Raw genomic sequence first — 20,893 nt, forward strand, 5'->3', positions numbered from 1 at the left:
AAAAGATGTGGGAGTAAGAACTTTTTGGAATCCCATGAATTTGTATATTTTCCCAAAAATGGTTAATAAATGTTGGGAAGATTCTTTTTTCTCTAGAGTTTCTATTTCAAATTCAGGCCCTATTTATATGCATCCTGGGAGGTTTGTCCCTTGAGTTTCAGGGACTTTGTTTAATTTTGTTTGTTGAAGCTTAATGATAATAGGTTCTTTTTCTAAAACTTGAGAGGTCTTGAAAATGAAAGGATTTTGGCTTCTTTGCTTTCAGTTATAAGAATAAACCCTAAGTCACTGAGTTTTTATTTAGGTGGAAACATGTAAGATCCTAGGTTTTATTTTGGCCTATTGGCAGTTTCTCTCCCCCTCCCCCCTTACTAATATATATCATTGTCATTTCTTAAAATGTATAGTGACATGGGCCTCCCCTGGTGGCGCAGCGGTTGAGCGCTGGGCTGCGAAGCTGCCGCGGCCTCTGCAGCGCTGGTTCCATCCCCGGCCGCCTGGTGAGGTTCCCCATGGCGCGCAGACCTCTCCTGCTGCCCACTGCTCCCCTCAGCAGTGTACTTCGTCAGTCTGCTTGTTCTGCTCCCCTCTGGCTCTGGTGAATTCTCTCACCCTCCCGCGCTTCTGACTGTACCCAGTGCTTGTATAAATAAATAAATAAATCTTTAAAAAAAAATATATAGTGACAATGAAAAGATGCATTCAATGGAACACCAGTGGCATTGTCATACCCCAATATTTATTGCCCTGGTTTAAATCATAAGCAGCCTGGTAAATTCACTGCTTTGTGACACCATTATTCTTTATTCACATGAAAGGAACTACAGCTGTTTGGCTCAGAAAAGCAACAACTGGGAGGAATATGGGAGTTGTCTTCAAACAATTGAAGCATTGTCATATTATAAAAGGGATTTGGCTCCTTTTCTGTAGTTTCCGTGAATTAAACCTGTGTGTGGAATTTACAAGAAGGCAGGTTTCAGGGGTCTCCCTGGTGGGTCAGGGGTTAAAGTCTCAGCCATCAAACTCACCAGCCACTGTGATAGGATTTTGATCCCCCGCCAGGGAGCTAACCCACATGGTACAGCAGACCTCTTCTGCTCACCTGCTGCTCCCCTCACAGTGTATCTCAGTAGACCCACTTGTTCTGCTCCCCACTCTATCTCTGATGAACCCTCTCACATACACCCCCCTTCCCCTCCTACCCCCTGCCCTCCCAACACCTCTGGCCTATACCCCAGTTCTTATATGCATAAATAAATAAAAATAAATCTTTAAAAAAAGAAAAGACAGGTTTCAATTTAGTTAAGGAAGAACTATCCTACCATTCAGATCTGCTCTGAGAGGGAGGTGGTGCCTAGGCAGGAATGTCACTGTCTGTGTTGGAGTTTGTAAATGAGGCTTGGGTGGAAATCTGTGTATGTAATGGATTCAGGAGCTGGATGGAGAATCAAAGTGGGTGGGCTGTAAGGACCCATCCCACTCTGAATTATTTACCAGGAAATACCAGGGGAAGAAAGCAGACAGCTAATAAAGGGTGAGAAGGGAGAGCTACCAACTAATAGAGGATAAGAAAGAGGGAAATAGAAATTCCAGCTACTCCTATCCATTAGAGTCCTCCATAGTTGATGTTTTTTTCTCCCTGGGCCATTCAAGAAATGTTGGCTCTTGTTTCACAAGCAGTCTTTTTGTAGAACTTGAGGAATTTTTGGCATGGTCACAGAGACTGAATGATGATGTTTCTGGAATAGGCCTCTGGCTGGAGAGCTAGTGTAAGACTGGAGATTTAGCACTGAGTGCTGCTAAATCAGAAGCGTCAGGTTGTGGGTTTTAGGTGTGAGCAACACTTTCTGTCAGTTCAACACCTTCTGTCAGTTGACTTAGTTTTCTTTCGAGTAAATTTCAAAATTCTCTTTTATAACATTGAACTAAACCTCAGCAGCAGTAGGATTTAGGCTGAGACTGTTCTGAAGGTTTGGATATATTTTCTCAGTTTCCATTTCTGTCTTTGTTGAATAAAATGTTGCATGAACATTCTCAGCACTGGAATGTGATGTGAGAAGAAAACCGAACTTGACATGCCCTTCTTTTCAACCACGATCCCTTGTTTCTGGGGCCGGGTATGGTGAAGTGGGTAAGAGTATGGATTTTTGATAGCAGACTTGGATTTGATCCTCAGCTCTTTTATCACCTTAGACCAGTGACCCAACCTGTCGGCCTCAATTTCTTCATCTGTAAAGAAGTAATGTTTTTCATTGGATCAATGCATGTGTATATGAATTAATATACATAGAAAATAAGAGCTCAGTGTGTACTTTATTTCTGTGCTAGCAGTAGAAGTTTATTTTATTATTTTTGTTCTTAGGGTGAGTGAACTTTGAGTTGATGTGCTGGGTGTGCAGGACACACTCCTCATTAGATGTGCTTGTGCGAGTAGCACATACCCTGTCTCAGTAGAGTCCACAGTTCCTTAAAGGAAAGAAACCAACAAAGAAAAGCAAAAGGGGTTTAAAGGAGGAAGAGACTCCTTGATCGATTTTTCTGTTCTCCTCTCCTTTCTGAAGAGAGGTTCCGATAGAAGTATATAGATTTGGGATTTGGAATCTTCTGCCTCGAGATACACATAAAGCTGTTGAGGTCATTGCCCACAAAGAGAGGAGGACTGGAAACCGACTCTTAAGTGACAGGGATGGGAGTTTACAGGGAAGAAGAGTTAGGGTGGTTTTGTGCACTGCAAAGTACATGGAACCGGAAGTTAGGGGATCCTGTTCCTCTAGTCTTGTGTTTTCCGGTATTGATCTGTGTGGCTCTAAGCATAGGACTTCCCTGCTACAGATAGATTCCATGTCTGAGGCTCCCTGGAAGCCTGAGTTTCTGTATCTGAATCTATTTGCAAAAAGAACAGGTAAGTTGAGGTAGCGTAATGTCCCAGAAACAGGAATTTCAGTAAAGAACAATGTTACAGAAATATAGAGGATCAGAACTGGAAAAAAAGATGGTGTGCCAGGAGGCCAATTTGTCTGGATTAGATAGGGAAATATCTGCACCGTGAGATTCAGTGTGGACCACTTTGTAATGAGAACTATTCCAGGTTCTTTTGCTGACTGCTGATAACATCGATGGTAATAAAACAGCCTAATACACTAGGGCAAATGTAATCCTGTGTTTTTATCAATGATATATATAACTTAAAGAAGAGAATTTCTTCAATTCAGGGTTGAAGGGAATTTTGATTTGTTGCTGGGTGAGAGAGACCTAAATCAACTTGTTTCACTTTAGCATTTATTGCACTGCTCACTTGAAATGTTCTGTTTGTTTTTTGTAGACTGATTCTTTCATTATGGATGGAGGGGATGATGGTAACCTTGTTATCAAAAAAAGGTTTGTGTCTGAGGCAGAACTAGATGAACGGCGCAAGAAAAGACAAGAAGAATGGGAGAAAGTTAGAAAACCTGAAGATCCAGAAGGTGGGCAGGCATTCAGCTTAGTGAGCTTTAATCCTCACAACCATCCTATAAAGTAGGAATTAACACCCTCGCATTAGAGTGGAGCAGCTGAGGCTAGGAAGAGTGAGGGACCCAGGTAAGGCCCCCTAGTGTGGGAGCAGGGCCAGCATGCTCACATCCTTGCCCTTTCCACACAGTGTCATCCAGGAGATGCTGCTAGTCTGTTCCATCTGAAGGATACAGTATCCCCACAACGGAGAGTGCCACCCACCCTATGTGGTCTGGACTGGCCTTGTGTCCAGTTAATTCTTTCAGACATGGGCCTGTCAATGTGGACAGTTGACTTTGAGAATTGCCGGCCCCTCTCTGAGGTCCATAGGGAAGCTGCGGACTTTGTACTATTTTTACGTTGTCCTTGCCCTCAGCTCGTGCTGAGACTTGACTTTATTATTTAAACCCTTTGTGATACTAAAATAATGTGAATGAATTCTAAAGTCTATATCTTTTGCCCCCTTCCCTCTTTTTTCTCCCTTTCTCTCTCCCTGCTTCTTTTCAGAATGTCCCGAGGAGGCTTATGACCCTCGATCTCTGTATGAAAGGCTACAAGAACAGAAGGACAGGAAGCAGCAGGAGTATGAAGAGCAGTTCAAATTCAGTAAGCTTCAGGGGCTCCCCTGGTGGCGCAGCGGTTGAGCGCTGGGTTGTGAGGCTGCCCATAGCCTCTGCAGCACCAGTTCGATCCCCGGCTACCAGCGAGGGTCCCACAAAAAATAAAAAGAACAAATTCAGTAAGCTTCAGAAAATACAGTCCAGGGCTCTTTTTGATGCATGGTTGCCTCATGTAATACATTTTCTAACTAGCCATGGAATGTTCTTGATTATCTAGTCTCCAGATGCTCATTAGGCGGAAAGGAAACAAATTTCTGCCTTCAAGACACATTAAATATTTTTATTTAGAACTCAAGATACCCATTTTAATTCTATGCTAATATCGAGTAATGGAAGAAGTGCCTTGATTTTATGCCGTGTTATCTATCCAAGAGACATGGGGTTTATAAGTTCTCTCATCTAATCCCCTGAAGGATCTGCTGTTTATTAAAAAAGAAAGGAAAAAAAAAGAAGGGAAAGACTTATTTGATGATATTTTCCCTTGGCCTGCTAAGTGTTCCTTGTTGAATTATTTTCTCAGAAAACATGGTAAGAGGCTTGGATGAAGATGAGACCAACTTTCTTGATGAGGTTTCTCGGCAGCAGGAGCTACTAGAAAAGCAGCGGAGAGAAGAAGAACTGAAAGAACTGAAGGAATACAGAATATCCTTTGTACTTTAAGAGAAGTCTGTAAGGTGTCAATTTTCTCATCAACATCTGTGGATCGTATTTTCTTTATAAATAGGTTGAAGGTCTTTTACTTGGTGGTCTCTGAGTTCCCTTTCAACACTGATGTTCCTGTGGCTCTGAGTCACTGGCAGTGATTTGTGAAGTTTATGTAGCACGCAAGAGTCCATTGCAGTCAACAGACTCTGTTAGTGTGAGAGGCCAAAGTCCTGTTCCTTTAGTATTAACTAAAGGTCTAACACAGGAGGGTAAGTACCAGGGTTTCTTACCTTGTGGAATTAGACTCTGAGGCAGATGAGTGATACAGTGAACCTCATCCAGGGGAGAAAATGCCATCTGAGTTTTGAAAGGCAATGTTCAGTCCTCTTGGGTCCTTAGTAAGACCTTTCCCATAGATGCAGCTAGTCTGTCCCTAGAGAGGGGTAGAGAAAGCAACAGAGATGACTTTGCTTTGGCTCAATATTGCCTTTTGGCATCCACTTGAATGTCTTCTAGACATCCAAATGTAGCTTAGCTGAACCAGAACTCTCATTGCCCAATCCTTACCATCCTGCCCTCTACTCAAATCTCTTCTTTTTCCTAGTTTCAGTAACTGTGTTTCTAGACCCTCAGGTGCTGGGCTGAAAACTAGCTCTAAAATGTGCTACAAACTGCCCAGTTGTTGCCATCTCTGTGCCACCACTGTAGTCGTAGTCTCTTCTCTGGACTTTTCTCACCATCTGCTTGGTCTTTGCTTCGGCTCTGTCCCCAATCCATTATCCAGACAGCGGTCGAGGGAAACTTTTGAAAGCGAACACAGGATCATGCCACTTTCATCTTTTTTTTTTTTTTAAAGATTTAATTTTTATTTATTTATACATACAAGCACTGGGTATAGTCAGAAGCGCGGCAGGGTGAGAGAATTCACCAGAGCCAGAGAGAGGAGCAGAGCAGGCAGAAGGACCGAAGTACACTGCTGAGGGGAGCAGCGGGCAGCAGGAGAGGTCTGCACACCATTTGGGACCCTCCTCCGGTGGCCGGGGAGCAGCCGGGGATCAAACCGGCGCTGCAGAGGCTGCGGGCAGCTTCACAACCCAGCGCTCAACTGCTGCGCCACCGGGGAGGCCCCGCTTTCGTCTTTGAAATCTATTTGTTTCCTGTTGACTTTAGACTTAAATCTATATTCTTTACCAGACCCTACAAGGCTCTACCTGGTGTAAGTCTACCAACCACCCTGTTCACTTTTCCTCGTGTTTACAGTCCTCCAGCCTGCTGGCCTTTGTGTTCTCTCAAATTAGCTTTGTGATTCCACCTCAAGCCCTTTATATTTGCCTTTCTTTGCCTGGAATGCTCTGCCCTCAGATTTTACAAGGCTGACATTTCATGGGCTTAGATCTCAGTTCATATCTCCCTTCCTTGTAGAGAATTCCCTAAGCACCCCACTTAAAGTTGTGCCCACCCCCATCACTCCATAATGCTATTTTAAAATAGTGCTTATCACTATCTGACAACCTTCATTTACTTGCACACTGGTTTGTTTATCTCTTCAATGCTAGAATACAAAGAGAGCTCCATAGAACAAGGACTCAGTCACTGGGATTTCCCTAGTGCCTGGCATATAGTAGGTTATTAGTGTATATGTTCATAAATTAATGAAGAGCTCTTAGGAGAGGTTAATAAAGTTACAGTAGCTTTTCCCTTCTTGTGAGGAAGTTTCTGGGTATTTTTAGTTTATATGTTTAATAACCTCACTAGTGTGATCTTCCCCTGTAAGGTTGACAGGACTGCCTGGATGTGTTAGTTGGTATTTCTTTTCAGGGAGTGTGGAGTAGGTTCCATTAAAGATGGGGAGGGCGGGGGGCAGAATGTAAATAGGTTCCTAAGGATGGATTTAAATCAGGGTGACTGACAATGATGGAGATAAAGTGGCAGCAATTCACAAATCTTGCTCTGAACTAGAAGCTAAAGACTATCTTCCAGTCCCAGCTCTGCTAGTGGCCTTCTGGCGTAACATGAATATTGGAGTTGATGAAAAGTCCACCACAGTCCCAACTGCAGGGTGGAGACTGACTTCTGAACCACCCTTCCCCTGGTCCCTGCCTTGGCAACCCCAGGATAATATTATGTGTTAGTGTTTGCAGAGATGGGTGGATGTGTGTGTTGCATTGTCAGGCACCAGACTTTGTCCTCTAAGGAAATACATTAATTACACTTCTCACTTGAATTCTGTCTTGTTTTATATGCCTAATTTGGAAGGTGAGCAAATAAGACATAGAATGTCTTCCAAATTGGCCTACTGGAGGGTAATGTTAGTTTGGTATCAAATCAAAAGGAAGAATGAACAGGGCAGCAGTGAAGCAAAAGAAATTTTTTCTGGACCTCCCTGGTGGCGCAGCGGGTTGATTGTAGTACTGTGAGGCTGTCCGTAGTCTCTGCAGCGTGGGTTCCATCCCCAGCTGGCCAGGGAGATACCCACATGGCTTGGCAGACCTCTCCTGTCACCCGCTGCTCCCCTCAGCAGTGTTTTCAGTCCGTCTGCCTGTTCTGCTCCCCCTGTTGTCTGGTGAATTCTCTCACCCTCCTGCGCCTTTGGCCTGTACCCCAGTTCTTGTATAAATAAGTAAATCTTAAAAAAAAAAAAGAAAGAAATGTTTCTGTTCAGGTAACATTATAGTGCAAAACTGAAGAAGTTCCCGGGGTGTCAGTTTTTATTGGAAACTTGGAAAGTTCTGTCTAGAAAAACCAAAGAAAAGCAGGAGTCCAACCCACTGGTGTGGAATGCACTAATTTGGGTGGAGCCAAAGCTAGGAATTGAAGGCTTAGACATTTGTTTATTGAAGCTCTGAATTAGGTGCTAGTTCTTGGCTTTGCTTGATTGTTATAATATGATACATTTTATAATGCGATACTTGTGAGTACAGATAAGCTGTGGTGTGTGCTATATAAACAATGGAATGCTTGTTTCCTTTCAAGTTAAACCAGTATTTAGCAGTGTTGTGTGTTAAAAACTATGTGATTTTTAAAAGATGGCTATCTAATAAATTCCTTGAGATTTTTGAGCTGTGTTTACATATTTAAAGGCTTTGGGGGAGGAAAGGGGCTTAAGGGAAAAAACTGTGTATGCTTTTGATAGTGAGTCAGAAACAGTATTCCTGTCTTACGTGTGCCTTCCCAAAAAAGGTTGGGGGCATTTTTTCACTTTAAGAGAATAAAAAGTTAAGTGTTGGGGGCCTCCCCGGTGGCGCAGCGGTTGAGCGTTGGGTTGCGAAGCTTCCTGCAGCCTCTGCAGCGCCAGTTCGATCCCCGGCTGCTCCCCGGACACCGGAGGAGGGTCCCACATGGCGCGCAGAAGTCTCCTGCCGCCCGCTGCTCCCCTCAGCAGTGTACTTCAGTCCTTCTGCCTGCTCTGCTCCCCGCTCTGGCTCTGGTGAATTCTCTCTCACCCTCCCGCGCTTCTGACTGTACCCAGTGCTTGTATCAATTAATCAATCAATCAATCAATCAATCAATCTGTATAAATAATAAATAAATAAATCTTTAAAAAAAAAAAAAAGTTAAGTGTTGGTTTTTATCTGTGTGAAATATACTATAAATATATAGGTGCTTTTGTTGGTTTAACTTTTCAATATACAGTTTTCTTTACGAGTTTGAATCTTTTAATGATGTAGTTACAGTAAAAAATCTTAGCATGCTCATGCTTCTGGCATTTTCTAGTAAAGATGAATTCTTTTTGTTATTCTATCAAAACGAACATTTAATATTAACATATTATCTATTTCCGTGAAATAGATGAAACTCAGAATGGTACTGACTCCCCATTCAATATTGCAAATATTTAAGGTAACTGACACACATAAGAACAGTTAGTGCTTCAAGGGTGACTAGAATGAGAATTTCCTTATTTCTAATACCCAGTTTTCTTCATTGTTTGGATACAGAAAAATAGCCTAGCTCAGACACCTCAACCCCACCCCTTTGGGCTGACAATACAAGCTTCTTGGCTTCTTGGGCACTAGATGTCACTATTGTTCCAGTGAGGCATTCTTGCCTTGCAAGCTGCAGGTGCAAATACGCCTCGGTTGCCTAGTAGGCTGTGAGAGCACATGACAGGGGAGGGAAGAGAACGGGAGAGAGTGACAAACCTTGAGAGACAGAGACTGACCCCAAGCATGAAAAAAGTCATGTTAAAAGTGGTTGGTTATGCTTTTAAAAATTACTTTGTTTCTTGTGTGTATTTACACAGGGGTTTCTTACTAAAGTCACCTTGAGAGCATACTGAAAACAGATTCCTGGGCCTCCACAAGTCCTCATTTCGTAGGGGTAAGGCAGAGGAGGTACTCTTACTTTTAAAATGAGGTTTAAAGTGATTCTTCTGTTGCTTTGCTCCTGGAGAAGTCAGAGTTAGTCTTCTATGCTCCCTTAAGATTGAACGCAATCACTAGTTACGAGGACATTCTGCAAAATTTGATTTTACCCTTGGAGGGGAAAAGCAAATAGTTTTACATCTTTAGGGAAATCTTTTTCCCCCTCTTGTTTATATTCCTTAAGATCTTTTCCCCCATCAAGCTTGATAATGGTAACAGCAGATTTTCTGGCTGTATTCAGATTGTCATTGAAAAATCAGAGGGAAAACTTTATTTTGTACTTGATTTGCCATTTTTCTTCTTGGTTACCTTCATTTCTCTTTAAATCAGCTGGATTTGATGGGCAGAATAAAGAGGAGAGTGTATATTTTGTAAATAAGTATCCTAAATATTGGCGGAACTGAAGTGCTAGCAAGTTCTATTTGTTTTCTCTCTTGTTATCATTGTCCTGTCATAGCTCTTTCTTTTTGTTTAGTTTGACCCTTAACCTGTAACTCACAGTAATCTCAACAAGGTTGGAATTTCTCCAGAAAACAAGAAGGAAGTGGAGAAGAAACTGGTTGTGAAACCCATAGAAACCAAGCACAAATTCTCCCAGGCAAAGCTGTTGGCAGGAGCTGTGAAGCACAAGAGGTCAGCCAGCTAGCCCGCTTAAATCCCTCTGACTGTGTACTCTGAAATGCCACTTCTGTTGTAGTCGGAGCCAAATGTTTCCTAAACACAAGTCTCTGTGAAGTTCCTCTTCCAGAGTCTGTATCTTCTATATATAGCCTTTGACCCTTTGTCTCTCTGGTTGTTCATTCAGCATAATAGCTGTTTTTAGCTGGGCACCTGCCAGATGTCAGGCATTGTGTTAAGTGTTTTCCATGCATCATCTCACTCCTCTCAACAAGTCTATGAGTGCAGGTTACTATAATCCTTATTTTACAGATGGGGAGACTGAGAATTTGAGAGGTTGAGAACCTTTGTCCACTGTCAAATAGTAATAAGCAAGTGGGAGTTCAGTATTTGGGCGTCTGTGTTTCTATCAAACCAGGTAGCTCGTTCCAGGAAAAATTTGTATAGGGCGTAATGGGAACAGGGAGGAAGAAACAGTTCTGCCTGGAGGGGTTATGTGTGCTCCTGTGGGGGAAGTTAGGGAAGGAATTAGGAAGTGCTTGATTATATAGGAGGACTAGGGCTTTGACAGGCAGCCAGGGAGAGGAGAACATGCAGGCAGGGGCAGAGCTGCTGTGAAGACCTTGTGGCTGGAAGCACCTAGTGGCTGTGACAGGGTTTCGAGGGCCTGGCAGGGGGTGCTCTGCCTGATGGATACAAAACCACTGTCTAGAGGTTTTGATAAGTTCTCTGTCTTATGCGCCTCCCTTACCAAATCCTGAAATGGCACCAAAGAGATTAAATCTGATCGTTTCAATTCGATCAACCCTATCACGGGCGAAATGATGTTAAGTGCAGTCAAGTCTGTTAGGAAAGTCACTGTGGTGTGTTTGCATCCAGCCACATGTTTGGAGGGATGTGTACTGATGGGACTTGCAGTTTGGCAAAGCCACCAGCTGCAGTTGTTCCGGGAACATTGCTTACACCGAAAAATGCTGTATAGCCACTGAGGGGAGGAGTGTCAGCCGCCTGAAAAGGGCCAGCTTCCTGAGCCGTGATTTATCCCTTCAAATTTTCACATAAACTCTCATGACTGAGCCAGTGTCTTTGAGGAGTAGAACCTGGGTTAATTTTACTGACCTGTGCCAAGAAGGGGCTCTCAAGGCAGGCAGTTAGTTACCTCTCAGCAGTGTCTTGCTGCTGGCAAAATGTGTGTCACAACTTATCTCCCTTGCTTAGTCCTTAGATCATTTTTCAGAATGACTCTATTAGTTTATTTGGTGACATGCATATAACCCCTTTTGGGTTTTGAAACTACTTACATCATTTATTGTTGTTTGGTGTAACAAGGTGGTAAATTAGTCTCCTGGGGCAGGATTTCCTATTATGCCAGCCCTGAGTTTATTAGAATCCCCCGGGAGTTTGTTAATAGTGTAGATTCCAGGCCTCACACCAATTCTGGTTCAGTTCATTTAAGTTTGCAGTTAAGTCTGAAGAGTCTAATTTTTAAAGTTCTGTGGGTGATTTGATGCCTGGTCTGATGCGTGATGTATGTATGTTATAAAGTATGATAAGTAAGCTCTTAATAATTTCTTCCAGTTTATAGCTTATCTTTCTCTTTTCATAAATTAATTTTAAGGTAGGTAAGGTCTATTTAATATTAGATTATTAATATTAAGATTATGTTTACTTGGTTTATAACTGACAGGTGTCATACTAGTTCTAGGTGTACAACATAATGATTCAATATATATATAATCATCACAAGACATCTAGTTATTAGTCATTGCCACACATAACACATAATTAAAAATTTTTTTTTTCCTGTGATGGAAACTTTTAAGGTTTGTACTCCCTTTGCAACTTTCAAATAGATAATACAGTTTTATCAACTATACTTACCATGCTATTATATTATACCCCCAGGACTGGTTTATTGATAGCTATAAATTTGTACCTTTTTAAGTTGGTCAAATGTATCAACATTTTCTTTCATGGTTAGAGCATTCTATATTCTATTCAAGAAACTCCTCCTGCTTTTGAGGTCATAAGATAGTTTTTTTTCCTTAAAGTTTTAGAGTTTAATCTTTCACATGTTAGTCTTTAACCTTCTGGAGTTAATTTTTGTGAAGATTATGATCTTGGGATCACATTTCAATGTTTTTTTCCCCCAATATTTCTGCTTTCCTCCAGTGATCCTCTATGTCACCTTTCTCTTCTAACACATATGAGTTTGTTTAGGGGTTCTTGTTTCCCCTTCCTTGAATCTGTTGGCCTGCACCTCTGTAATTATTCTAGCTTTGTGATAAATCTTGATATTTAGTTGGGCAAGTTCCCTTACATTCTTTTCAGAAGTGTCTTGTCTATTCTTGACCATTTCGTTCTTTCGTCTACATTTTAGATTTAGTTTTAGTTCTTCAAAAATCATGGTTGGGGTTTTTATTGGGATGTTATTAAATTGCTTGGTAAATTTATGGCGAGAACTGATCTTTATGGATTTGTCTTCCCATGGCATATCTTCTAAGTCTTAGAGTCTAAAGTGTATTTGCCTTTTGTTACTACCTTAAGTGCAATGTGGATTATAGGTGCTAACTCTTGAAATTGCTTTAGACTTCCTTGGTGCCCCGCCCTGCAGGTTCATTTTGTGAATGTTCCAAATGAGCTTGAGGAGCATTTGTGTTTTATAATTTCTGGTTTCTGTGTAGGTAAAACAGAATGAGCTTGTTAAGTATATTGTTTATTATTATCTTTTTTACATCTGCCACTTCATTTTTTATTTGCAGGAGTTGAAACTAATTTCTTTTTTTTTTAAAGATTTATTTATTCATGTACACAAAAACTGAGGTACAGACCAGATGTGCGGGAGGGTGAGAGGATTCACCAGAGACAGAGCGGGGAACAGAACAGGCAGACTGACTGAAATACACTGCTGACGCGAGCAGCGGGCGAGACAGGGAAGGTCTGCCACGCCATGTGGGTATCTCCCTGGCTGGCCGGGATTGAACCCGCGCTGCAGAGGCTGCGGACAGCTTCACAGCGCTGCGCTCAATTGCCTGTGCCACCACGGAGGCCCCGAAACTAATTTTAAGGGTGTTTTCACTTTCCCCCCAAATATGAATCATTCAAGTCAAACTAACTTAACTATAGAAATGTAGCAAAGCAAAGGGAAGCAGCACAATAAACCAAGAGGCAAAGGCTAGGGACTGGGGGACCCGAAAGGGTACAGTTCACTTATGAACCTGCTCAGAACCACCTCCCTAAAGGTAAGAATACAGCTCCATTTTAAGAGGGTCCTTTTCCTGGGGCCTCCCTAGTGGTGCAAGGAGGATTAAGATACAGCACTATGAAGGGTTAAGATGCAGCCACTGCAGCGCAAGTTCTGTCCCCGGCCAGGGAGCTGACCCACATGGCACAGAAGACCTCTCCTGTCTCACCCGCTGCTCCCCTCAGCAGTGTATTTCAGTAGATCTGCCTGTTCTGCTCCCCACTCTCTCTGGTGAATCCTCTCACTACCACCCGCCCCCCTGCCCCTCACCCTGCATCTCTGACCCACATCCCAGCTCTTGTATGCATAAACAAATCTTTAAAAAAAAGAAAAAGAGGGTCCTTTCCCCCCCAAACATCTGAGAATGTTTCAACTTAAAAGTTTAAGATTGGGCCTCCCGGGTGGCGCAGCAGTTGAGCGCTGGGTTGCGAAGCTGCCCGCAGCCTCTGCAACGCTGGTTTGATCCCTGGCTGCTCCCCGGCCACCAGAGGAGGGTCCCACATGGCGCGCAGACCTCTCCTGCCGCCCGCTGCTCCCCTCAGCAGTGTACTTCGGTCCTTCTGCCTGCTCTGCTCCCCGCTCTGGCTCTGGTGAATTCTCTCACCCTCCCTCGCTTCTGACTGTACCCAGTGCATGTATAAGCAAACAAACAAACAAAAAAAAAAAAAAAAAAAGTTTAAGATTAAAACAAGGAAAAAGAAGGAAAAAAAATAAAACACCAGCCATAGCCACCTTCCTTAATTGATCACAGTAGTTTCTTTTCATTTCATAAAGATTAATAAATTATTTTCTCTTGTGTTATAAAGATAATAGAGTTCAGAAGTTTCTTAGAAAACAAATGAGAAACTGCCACCATTTCTACCCTGTTGAACAAAGGCTTAGTAGGACTTAATTGTATTGTTTACATCTGTGTCTTTATATATTTGTCTGCTTACTGTATCAGTATTTGGGAGGAGTTATTTGAACTCGCCCACTATATAATAATTATTTCTTGATTTTTCTTCAGTTTTGTTGAATATATATTTTAAGCTTTTTCTTTAATTAGAAGCATTGATGTTCAGAATTATTTTTTCTTCATGGTGAATTAAACATTGTCTCATTGTAAAGTAATTTCCTTTATTCCTTGTAATGCTTTTATTCTCAGTCTATTTTTCTAATATTAATATAGATCCTCAGCCTTCATTGGGTTAGTATTTGCCCTGGTAACTTTTTCTGTTCTTTCTGTGTCTTAAAGTTGTTTTGTCAAGTTTTTTAGGAATGTCTAATAACTGATTAAAAATTTATTCTGCTGTAGGTTTGGATTTATTAGGATTTTTGATGTATTTCTACTATCTTAATGCTACTTGTCTTTTTACCTTTTTTTTTTTTTGGTCTTTCAAACTTTCATTTAAGGGCAGTGGTCCATGATGGATTTTAGATCTTGTTGAAAGCGACCATGACCATGGACATTACACAGTCCTCAAAAGCAAGGATTTGCTCCTCCAGCATATCTGCTACAACTTTATCATCTTCAACCACACACAGTTTTGAAAAAATTTTACTTGTATTCTTTTTTTTTAATGAAGACTTAAAAATCTTTTATTAACTTTCTTCTCTCTGCTAGTTTAGATTTATGTATTCTGTTTCTTTCCTGCTCCCATACAAAATTGTACACTGACCTTAGAACTTTTGGCTACAGTCATCTTCTCTCTTACCTGCCACAACTCTCCAGGGCATCAGTGTGGTCATGTTTAGCACCACAAATTAGGTGTGTGTGTTTTTATACAGACATTTGTTTCGATTTATATTTGATGCATATTTGTATTTGTCAGTTTCTATTTTACCTCTTTTTTCTGGGATTTTTTCTTTCATTGAAATACATTCTTTAGATACTCTTTGGGGTGTCACTGAAGATATTTCCTTCATTTTTTTGTAACTAAATTTTGTCATTTATAAACATATCCAGATATCCTTGAAACTCTTTCTTATATTCTTAACAAGGCAGATGATAGACAACAGAGAATCTGAAGTTCAGGTGATGCTTGAAGTTCTAACACTTTACCCCTTGAATTAATCAAGGGTTTAAGTTGTTTTTATAATTGATAATATAACTGGAAAGAGATTAGAACCTGAAGCAAAGACTTTTCATTTCGGCTCCTTGAGGTCACCTCAAAGCTTTGATCCCCGAGATTGGTCATAGCTCCAATCACCATGTTTTTTGTTACAGCTCAGAGAGTGGCAACAGTGTGAAAAGGCTGAAATCGGACCCTGACCCAGATGACAAGAATCAAGGTGTGTGGCAACATTCATTTCATTTTTTTCTCACAATGCATGAACCATAATAAAGGGCTGGAATGTGTGGCATCTGTGAATGAATGCACTTATCTAAACAAGCCCAGCTAAACTTAAACTATTTTCTACCAGACAGGATTTATACCCAAAAGTATGTTAGCTTTCCTACAAAGTAATCTGTTAGAAATCAGTGGAACTGATTAATGACAATTTTGCTCTCCCAGGCATTCTTCCAAAGCCAAAGTCCTGGTCATATCATCTCTGCTTACAAAGGTTTCTTTTCTCTATCTCCCCTAAATGTCAAGTTTCTTGATTTCACCTGGCTTGCTTCCCAAGAGAGGTAGAATGCCTGGCTCGTGCTAATGGTTGGATTGGTTTGAGCCTTCAGACTTAATACAGTCCCCGGGAGTATGCTTTCTTTGATGGTCACATTCAAGTAATAAATCTGGTGCTGTATTAAGTGGCACAGAGTTGTAAGTGAAGGTGAGGGTTCCTGGGGGCAGGATCAGGAATGAGAAACTCAAGAGTATTTTCAGTTCTATCCCTGCCTCCCTGTGAGATTAAGACTGTGCTAAACTTAATGGGTCATCTGTGAAACAGGACTTCACATTTCTTTTTTTTTTTTTTAAGATTTATTTTATTTATTTATGCATACAAGAACTGGGGTGTAGGCCAAAGGTACGGGGGGTGAGGATTCACCAGAGACAAAGTGGGGAGCAGAACAGGTGGATCTACTGAAATACACTAAGGGGGTTATTTCCAGTAATTCCAATTATTAGAATTGGAAAAAATTGCAACAATTGTTCCTTTATTATGATGTTTCATTAAGGATAAGATCTGCTGCATCCCAATATGTCCTTTAAGTCTCATTAGACCTATAAGTTCTTACTCATTTTCACATTTACTTTTTGTATAATTTATGTTTTACTTGTGAAGAAGCTAGGTCTTTCTTTATCCTGTGGAATGTCCCCCACTCTAGATTTTGCTAGTTGCACCCCCAATCCTTTATACCCTGTGTTTCTGTAAAATGGTAATTAGATCTAGAGATTGATCAATTCCAATTGATTTTTTGGGGCAAGAACACTTCATACGTTGTTTTTGTTCTTCTGCTGTCATCATTACCTTCATTACGTTAATTAACATGCTCTTTGGTTCACTTCTCGTTCATTTGTCATTGTGTCTTGGGAATCACGGCATGTCTGTTAGTAAGCGTGTTTCCATTCCACACATGTCTCCTTTTGGCCTTCCAATACATGATTTTGTCGTTGCGTATTTATTCCATATATATATATATTTTTAAATTAACTAAAGTGCACACTTTATTCAGACTTCCCTAGTTTTTACAAAGGCCCCTTTTCTGTCCCAGGACCCCATCCAGGATACCTCATTATATTTACTTGTCATTTCTTTAGGCTCTTTTTGGCTGTGAGAGGTTCTCAGACTTTCTTGTCTTCAAAAACTGTAATGGTTTTAAGTACTGGTCAGGTAATGTCGCTCAACTGAGATGTGTCTGATGTCTTTCTCATGATGAGGCCACAGTCATGGATTTGGGCGATGACATCCAGCAATAGAGCCATTCTCATCACCTCCCATGAAGGGTACATACAAGGAAAAAGTCTTATATTGCAGCTGTGATTCTTCAACCCCTCCTCCTCCAAAACCCCTCCTCCTTTGTCTCCTGACCCCTGGTGAGCTGGCTGAGCTGGTGTTTCCCCACAGTAAGGTTATTTTTTTCCTCTTTCTCTCCCTACTGTGCTTTTAGGAAGAAAAGTGACAATGCCCAGCCCACACTTAAGGAGTGGAGAGTATTTACATACATTATTTGAAGTATGGGAGATTTATCTATTCTCTCCAATTTATGTATTAATATAAACTAACTTTGGCAGAGGAGCTCAGCTCTAGAGAGAACCCCCCAAATTACTTTTCCTTTCAAAGAATAGGTGAGTCTAAACAGAAAAAAAAAGTGAGTAATTTCCATTATAATCTACATAAAACAAGCCATGAGAATTGCTATACTGTAACCAAAACAACAGAATTACAACAGAACTGCAGGACTCTTAGAACAACAGAGTCATTTGTCGGGGGTCATCAGGGAGAATACTGATAGTATCTTCGGCTTTGCCACATAACAGACACAGCATGGTATACTCCTGAAATTCATCCATGATACTGAATGTATACTCATGCCTGGCTACTACATGATGACAATTCTTACAGAGATGATCATAGGTAACAATTTCTTCTCCATCCTCTTCTTTCAAACATTTGTTGGTGATCATCATAAAGTCCCGCTTATTACACACTGCACAGCCTGTAAAGTTGAGCAAGATAGATCCATTCTCCAGGCAGATGGTACCCCGGTTGGGATATTCCTTCTCCACACAGTCTACGCACATCGCGACGCCCTTTACAGGGACCGGGCTCCAGAGCTTCCTTCCATATATATATTTTTTAAAGATTTATTTATTTATACAAGCACTGGGTACAGTCAGAAGCACGGGAGGGTGAGAGAATTTACTAGAGCGGGGAACAGAACAGGCAGAATGACGAAATACACTGCTGAGGGGAGCAGTGGGTGTGGCAGGAGGGGTCTGTCGCGCCATGTGGGACCCTCGCTGGCAGAGGGGGATCGAACTGACGCTGCAGAGGCTGCGAGCAGCTTCGCAGCCCAGCGCTCAACCACCAGGGGAGGCCCTATTCCATTTTTTTGTTGGTAAACATTTTGATTATTTTCAGTAGTTCCAATTGGTAGAATTGGAAAGAATTACAACAATTGTTCCTCAATTACGATGTTTCATTAAATCACCCTATACATGCATCTTTTTACATATTCACAAATATGTCAGGTTAAATAGAATTATTGGGCATGAGAAGATATATATTTGTAATTAAATATTGCCAAATTTCCCTGCGAAGACATTATCTCTGTTTACATTCCCATTGGCAATGTAGGAGCTCCATTACACTGATACCTTCTTCATATATTGGAAACTTGCTAAAACTGTGGCTGCTTAAATAGAGTGTGTGAATAAAACTTCATAAAAATCTTAAAAACATTTCAACTAGTTAAATAATAGCCTTGTATCTGGTGCTTATTCCTTCTAGGAACTATTTGCAGAAACACTTATGTGGTTTCTTTAAACTCAGATATTGTATGTCAGAGCTATCTTTTTTTGTCATTCTAAGTCCCTTCTTCCTACCCTTCCATTCTTATACCAAAAACTGGGCAAGAAATTTCCTTTTTGCTAGAAGCTAAGACCCCATAAGAAGAATAACCTGTGAAACTTGCTTCAGAGTCTTGTCCTTGACAGTAGAAGAATTCGTCTCTTTGGGCCCCAACTCTATGATCCTAGCGGAGATTCAGGCTTCCCCCACTGGAGACTCTGAACTCAAGCTCTGAGCAGAGCCAATAAATGCGCGAGTTGACCCCATTTATTCTCGAGGCACGCATCTGTCTGAAACCCAAGAACGTTCTCTGTTAGTAATTTTCAGTGTAATTTGGCATGACAATGTGGTCCTGCAAATGCAGAAGTTGGCAGGAAACTTCACCAAATGGGGGAGATCAGAGGGCACCATTTTGTTCTCTTTGGACACTAGCTGCTTTGGACTGAAATTTGTCAGAGTTGCAGTCTCTTTTCTTTCTTGAAACCTCCTAGATAATTGGGAGATTTGGTCTTTTGGCCTCAACTCTGCTGATGCCATAGTAACCCTGGCTGCTCGGTTGCGTTTCTGTGGCTGGCTCCCTTAATTCCCTCACTAGGTCTGACTTCCACAGATATTCTGGATTGATCCTTTTCCATCTAAGATTGGCCCTAAAATGAGTTCACCCTTGAAATACTTCATAAAATACATGTCTTAATGAATGGCTTCACATGAATTACTTTTCTAAGTAACTGGTTCTTACCCTTGAAGATACTGCGTTTTGTTTTTTTTTAAGATTTATTTATTTATGCAAGTATGGGGGTACAGGCCAGAGGCGTGGGAGGGTGAGAGGATTCACCAGAGACAGAGCGGGGAGCAGAACAGGCAGATGGACCAAAGACACTGCTGAGGGGAGCAGTGGGTGAGGCAGGAGAGGTCTGCCACAGCATGTGGGTATCTCTCTGGCCAGCCAGGAATCGAACCTGCAACTGCAGAGGCTTCAGACAGCGTCACAGTGCTGTGCTCAACCTGCTGCACCACCGAGGAGGCCCAATACCAGGTTTTTTTAAAACAGACTACTGATATTATCATTGCATATGTGACAAATAACAATACAGGGAACATTCAATTAATGACTGGCATGCAGTTTGAGGTTATGTTCCAACTACTCACATCACCCCGCATCCCCAAAATTTAGCCACTTGCAGTGAAACTTTGTAATACGTCTTTAAGACATTTTTCTGTATTCGCACACATTGTGAATGCTGGCTGCTCCAGGCCAAGCCCATGCCTGGGGATGGTGTAGTGAGGAAAGAGCTTTTGCCCTCTAGAGACATACAGTGACAGATTATAGACAAGGAGGCCCCCTTGTCTTTAGGACTGTCCTGTCTATTCTTCATGTAATACAGGGGAGTCCTCCAGAAATATGTGGAGCTCCCTAATTTAAATGGCCCAGGATGCTTGTTGAATTTTTCCATTTCCCTTTTTGAAAAAATTGTCTGAATAGATAGTACATGCCCATAATAGAAATGTTAAAGGGAAAGCGAGAGTGGAATGAAAAGTTAAGTCTTCCCTGTTCCCCAGCCACACACTTCCTGTCCCCACAACCACTATTTTATGTCTTATTTTCAGACAGTGAGACTTGCACATGGGCCTCCCCCCACACACATTATAACTCACACACACTTGCCTCTTATTCAGCACAGCATCTGGGAGGTCATTCAACACCAGTTCTTACAGAGATGCTTTCTTCTCAGTGGCTGAGCAGTAGGCCATCACTGCTTGGTCTCCTGTGAGTCGATGTTTGTCTCCAGTCTTTTGGTGCCATCAACAATGTTGCTGTGAACTATGTCATTTAAGGTTGAAGGGCTTTGCCAAGTTGCCCTACGCTCCTCCAGCAGCATGAAAATATGCCTGTTCTCCACATCGTCCTCCTTACTGTTTATTCTCCTGTGTTTAATATTTGTATTTCTTTTATAGTGAGCAGTTCATGTCTTCTGTCCACCTTTTTTTTTTTTTAAAGATTTATTTATTTATGCATACAAGAGCTGGGGTGCAGGCCAGAGATGTGGGGGTGGAGGTGACAGGACTCACCAGAGACAGAGTGGGGAGCAGAACAGGCAGATCTACTGAAATACACTGCTGAGGGAGCAGCCGGTGAGACAGGAGAGGTCTGCTGCACCATGTGGGTTAGCAACCTGGCCAGGGATCGAACTTGTACTGTAGAGGCTGCAGATAGCTTCATAGTGCTGAGACTTAACCCCTTGCACCACCAGGGAGGCCCCTTCTGTCCATTTTTCTAATCAGTTGTTGGTTGGTGGGTGATGTAAGGACTTTCTCTGTGTATCATAATGAGTTTTGGAGATGTGTGTTGCCAGTACTGCCTCTACTTTCTTGTAGCCTTCATCACTTCTCACCGTCACTGCTGGCTCTCATTTGCTTTCCTGATCTCCATGGTGTAACGTCGTTCATCATTAGCAGCTGCTTTCCTTCATTAG

At 41.7% G+C, this 20,893-nt stretch overlaps 2 protein-coding genes across 6 annotated transcripts in view; one reads left to right on the top strand and one right to left on the bottom strand.

Annotated features, from left to right (window-relative positions):
* PSME3IP1 (proteasome activator subunit 3 interacting protein 1) overlaps positions 1–20,893 on the top strand; it is a 34,631-nt gene that overhangs the window by 8,814 nt on the left and 4,924 nt on the right. For all 5 annotated transcript variants that reach the window (XM_037516388.2, XM_037516390.2, XM_037516386.2 and 2 more), the window contains exons 2-6: positions 3,323–3,464; positions 4,000–4,098; positions 4,633–4,754; positions 9,621–9,754; positions 15,190–15,254. In XM_037516388.2, coding sequence (XP_037372285.1) covers positions 3,338–3,464; positions 4,000–4,098; positions 4,633–4,754; positions 9,621–9,754; positions 15,190–15,254 — 547 coding nt within the window. In that variant the 5' untranslated portion in view covers positions 3,323–3,337. The remainder of the gene's footprint in view (positions 1–3,322; positions 3,465–3,999; positions 4,099–4,632; positions 4,755–9,620; positions 9,755–15,189; positions 15,255–20,893) is intronic.
* On the bottom strand, positions 17,054–17,682 carry LOC119249218 (protein Churchill-like). The gene has a single exon (XM_037516392.2). The coding sequence runs from the start codon at positions 17,648–17,650 to the stop codon at positions 17,312–17,314; it is 339 nt and encodes a 112-aa protein (XP_037372289.1). The 5' UTR covers positions 17,651–17,682; the 3' UTR covers positions 17,054–17,311.

The sequence above is a fragment of the Talpa occidentalis genome, unplaced genomic scaffold (assembly GCF_014898055.3).
Source record: "Talpa occidentalis isolate TD23 unplaced genomic scaffold, MPIMG_talOcc4v2.1 talOcc4.17, whole genome shotgun sequence".
Lineage (NCBI taxonomy): Eukaryota > Metazoa > Chordata > Mammalia > Eulipotyphla > Talpidae > Talpa > Talpa occidentalis.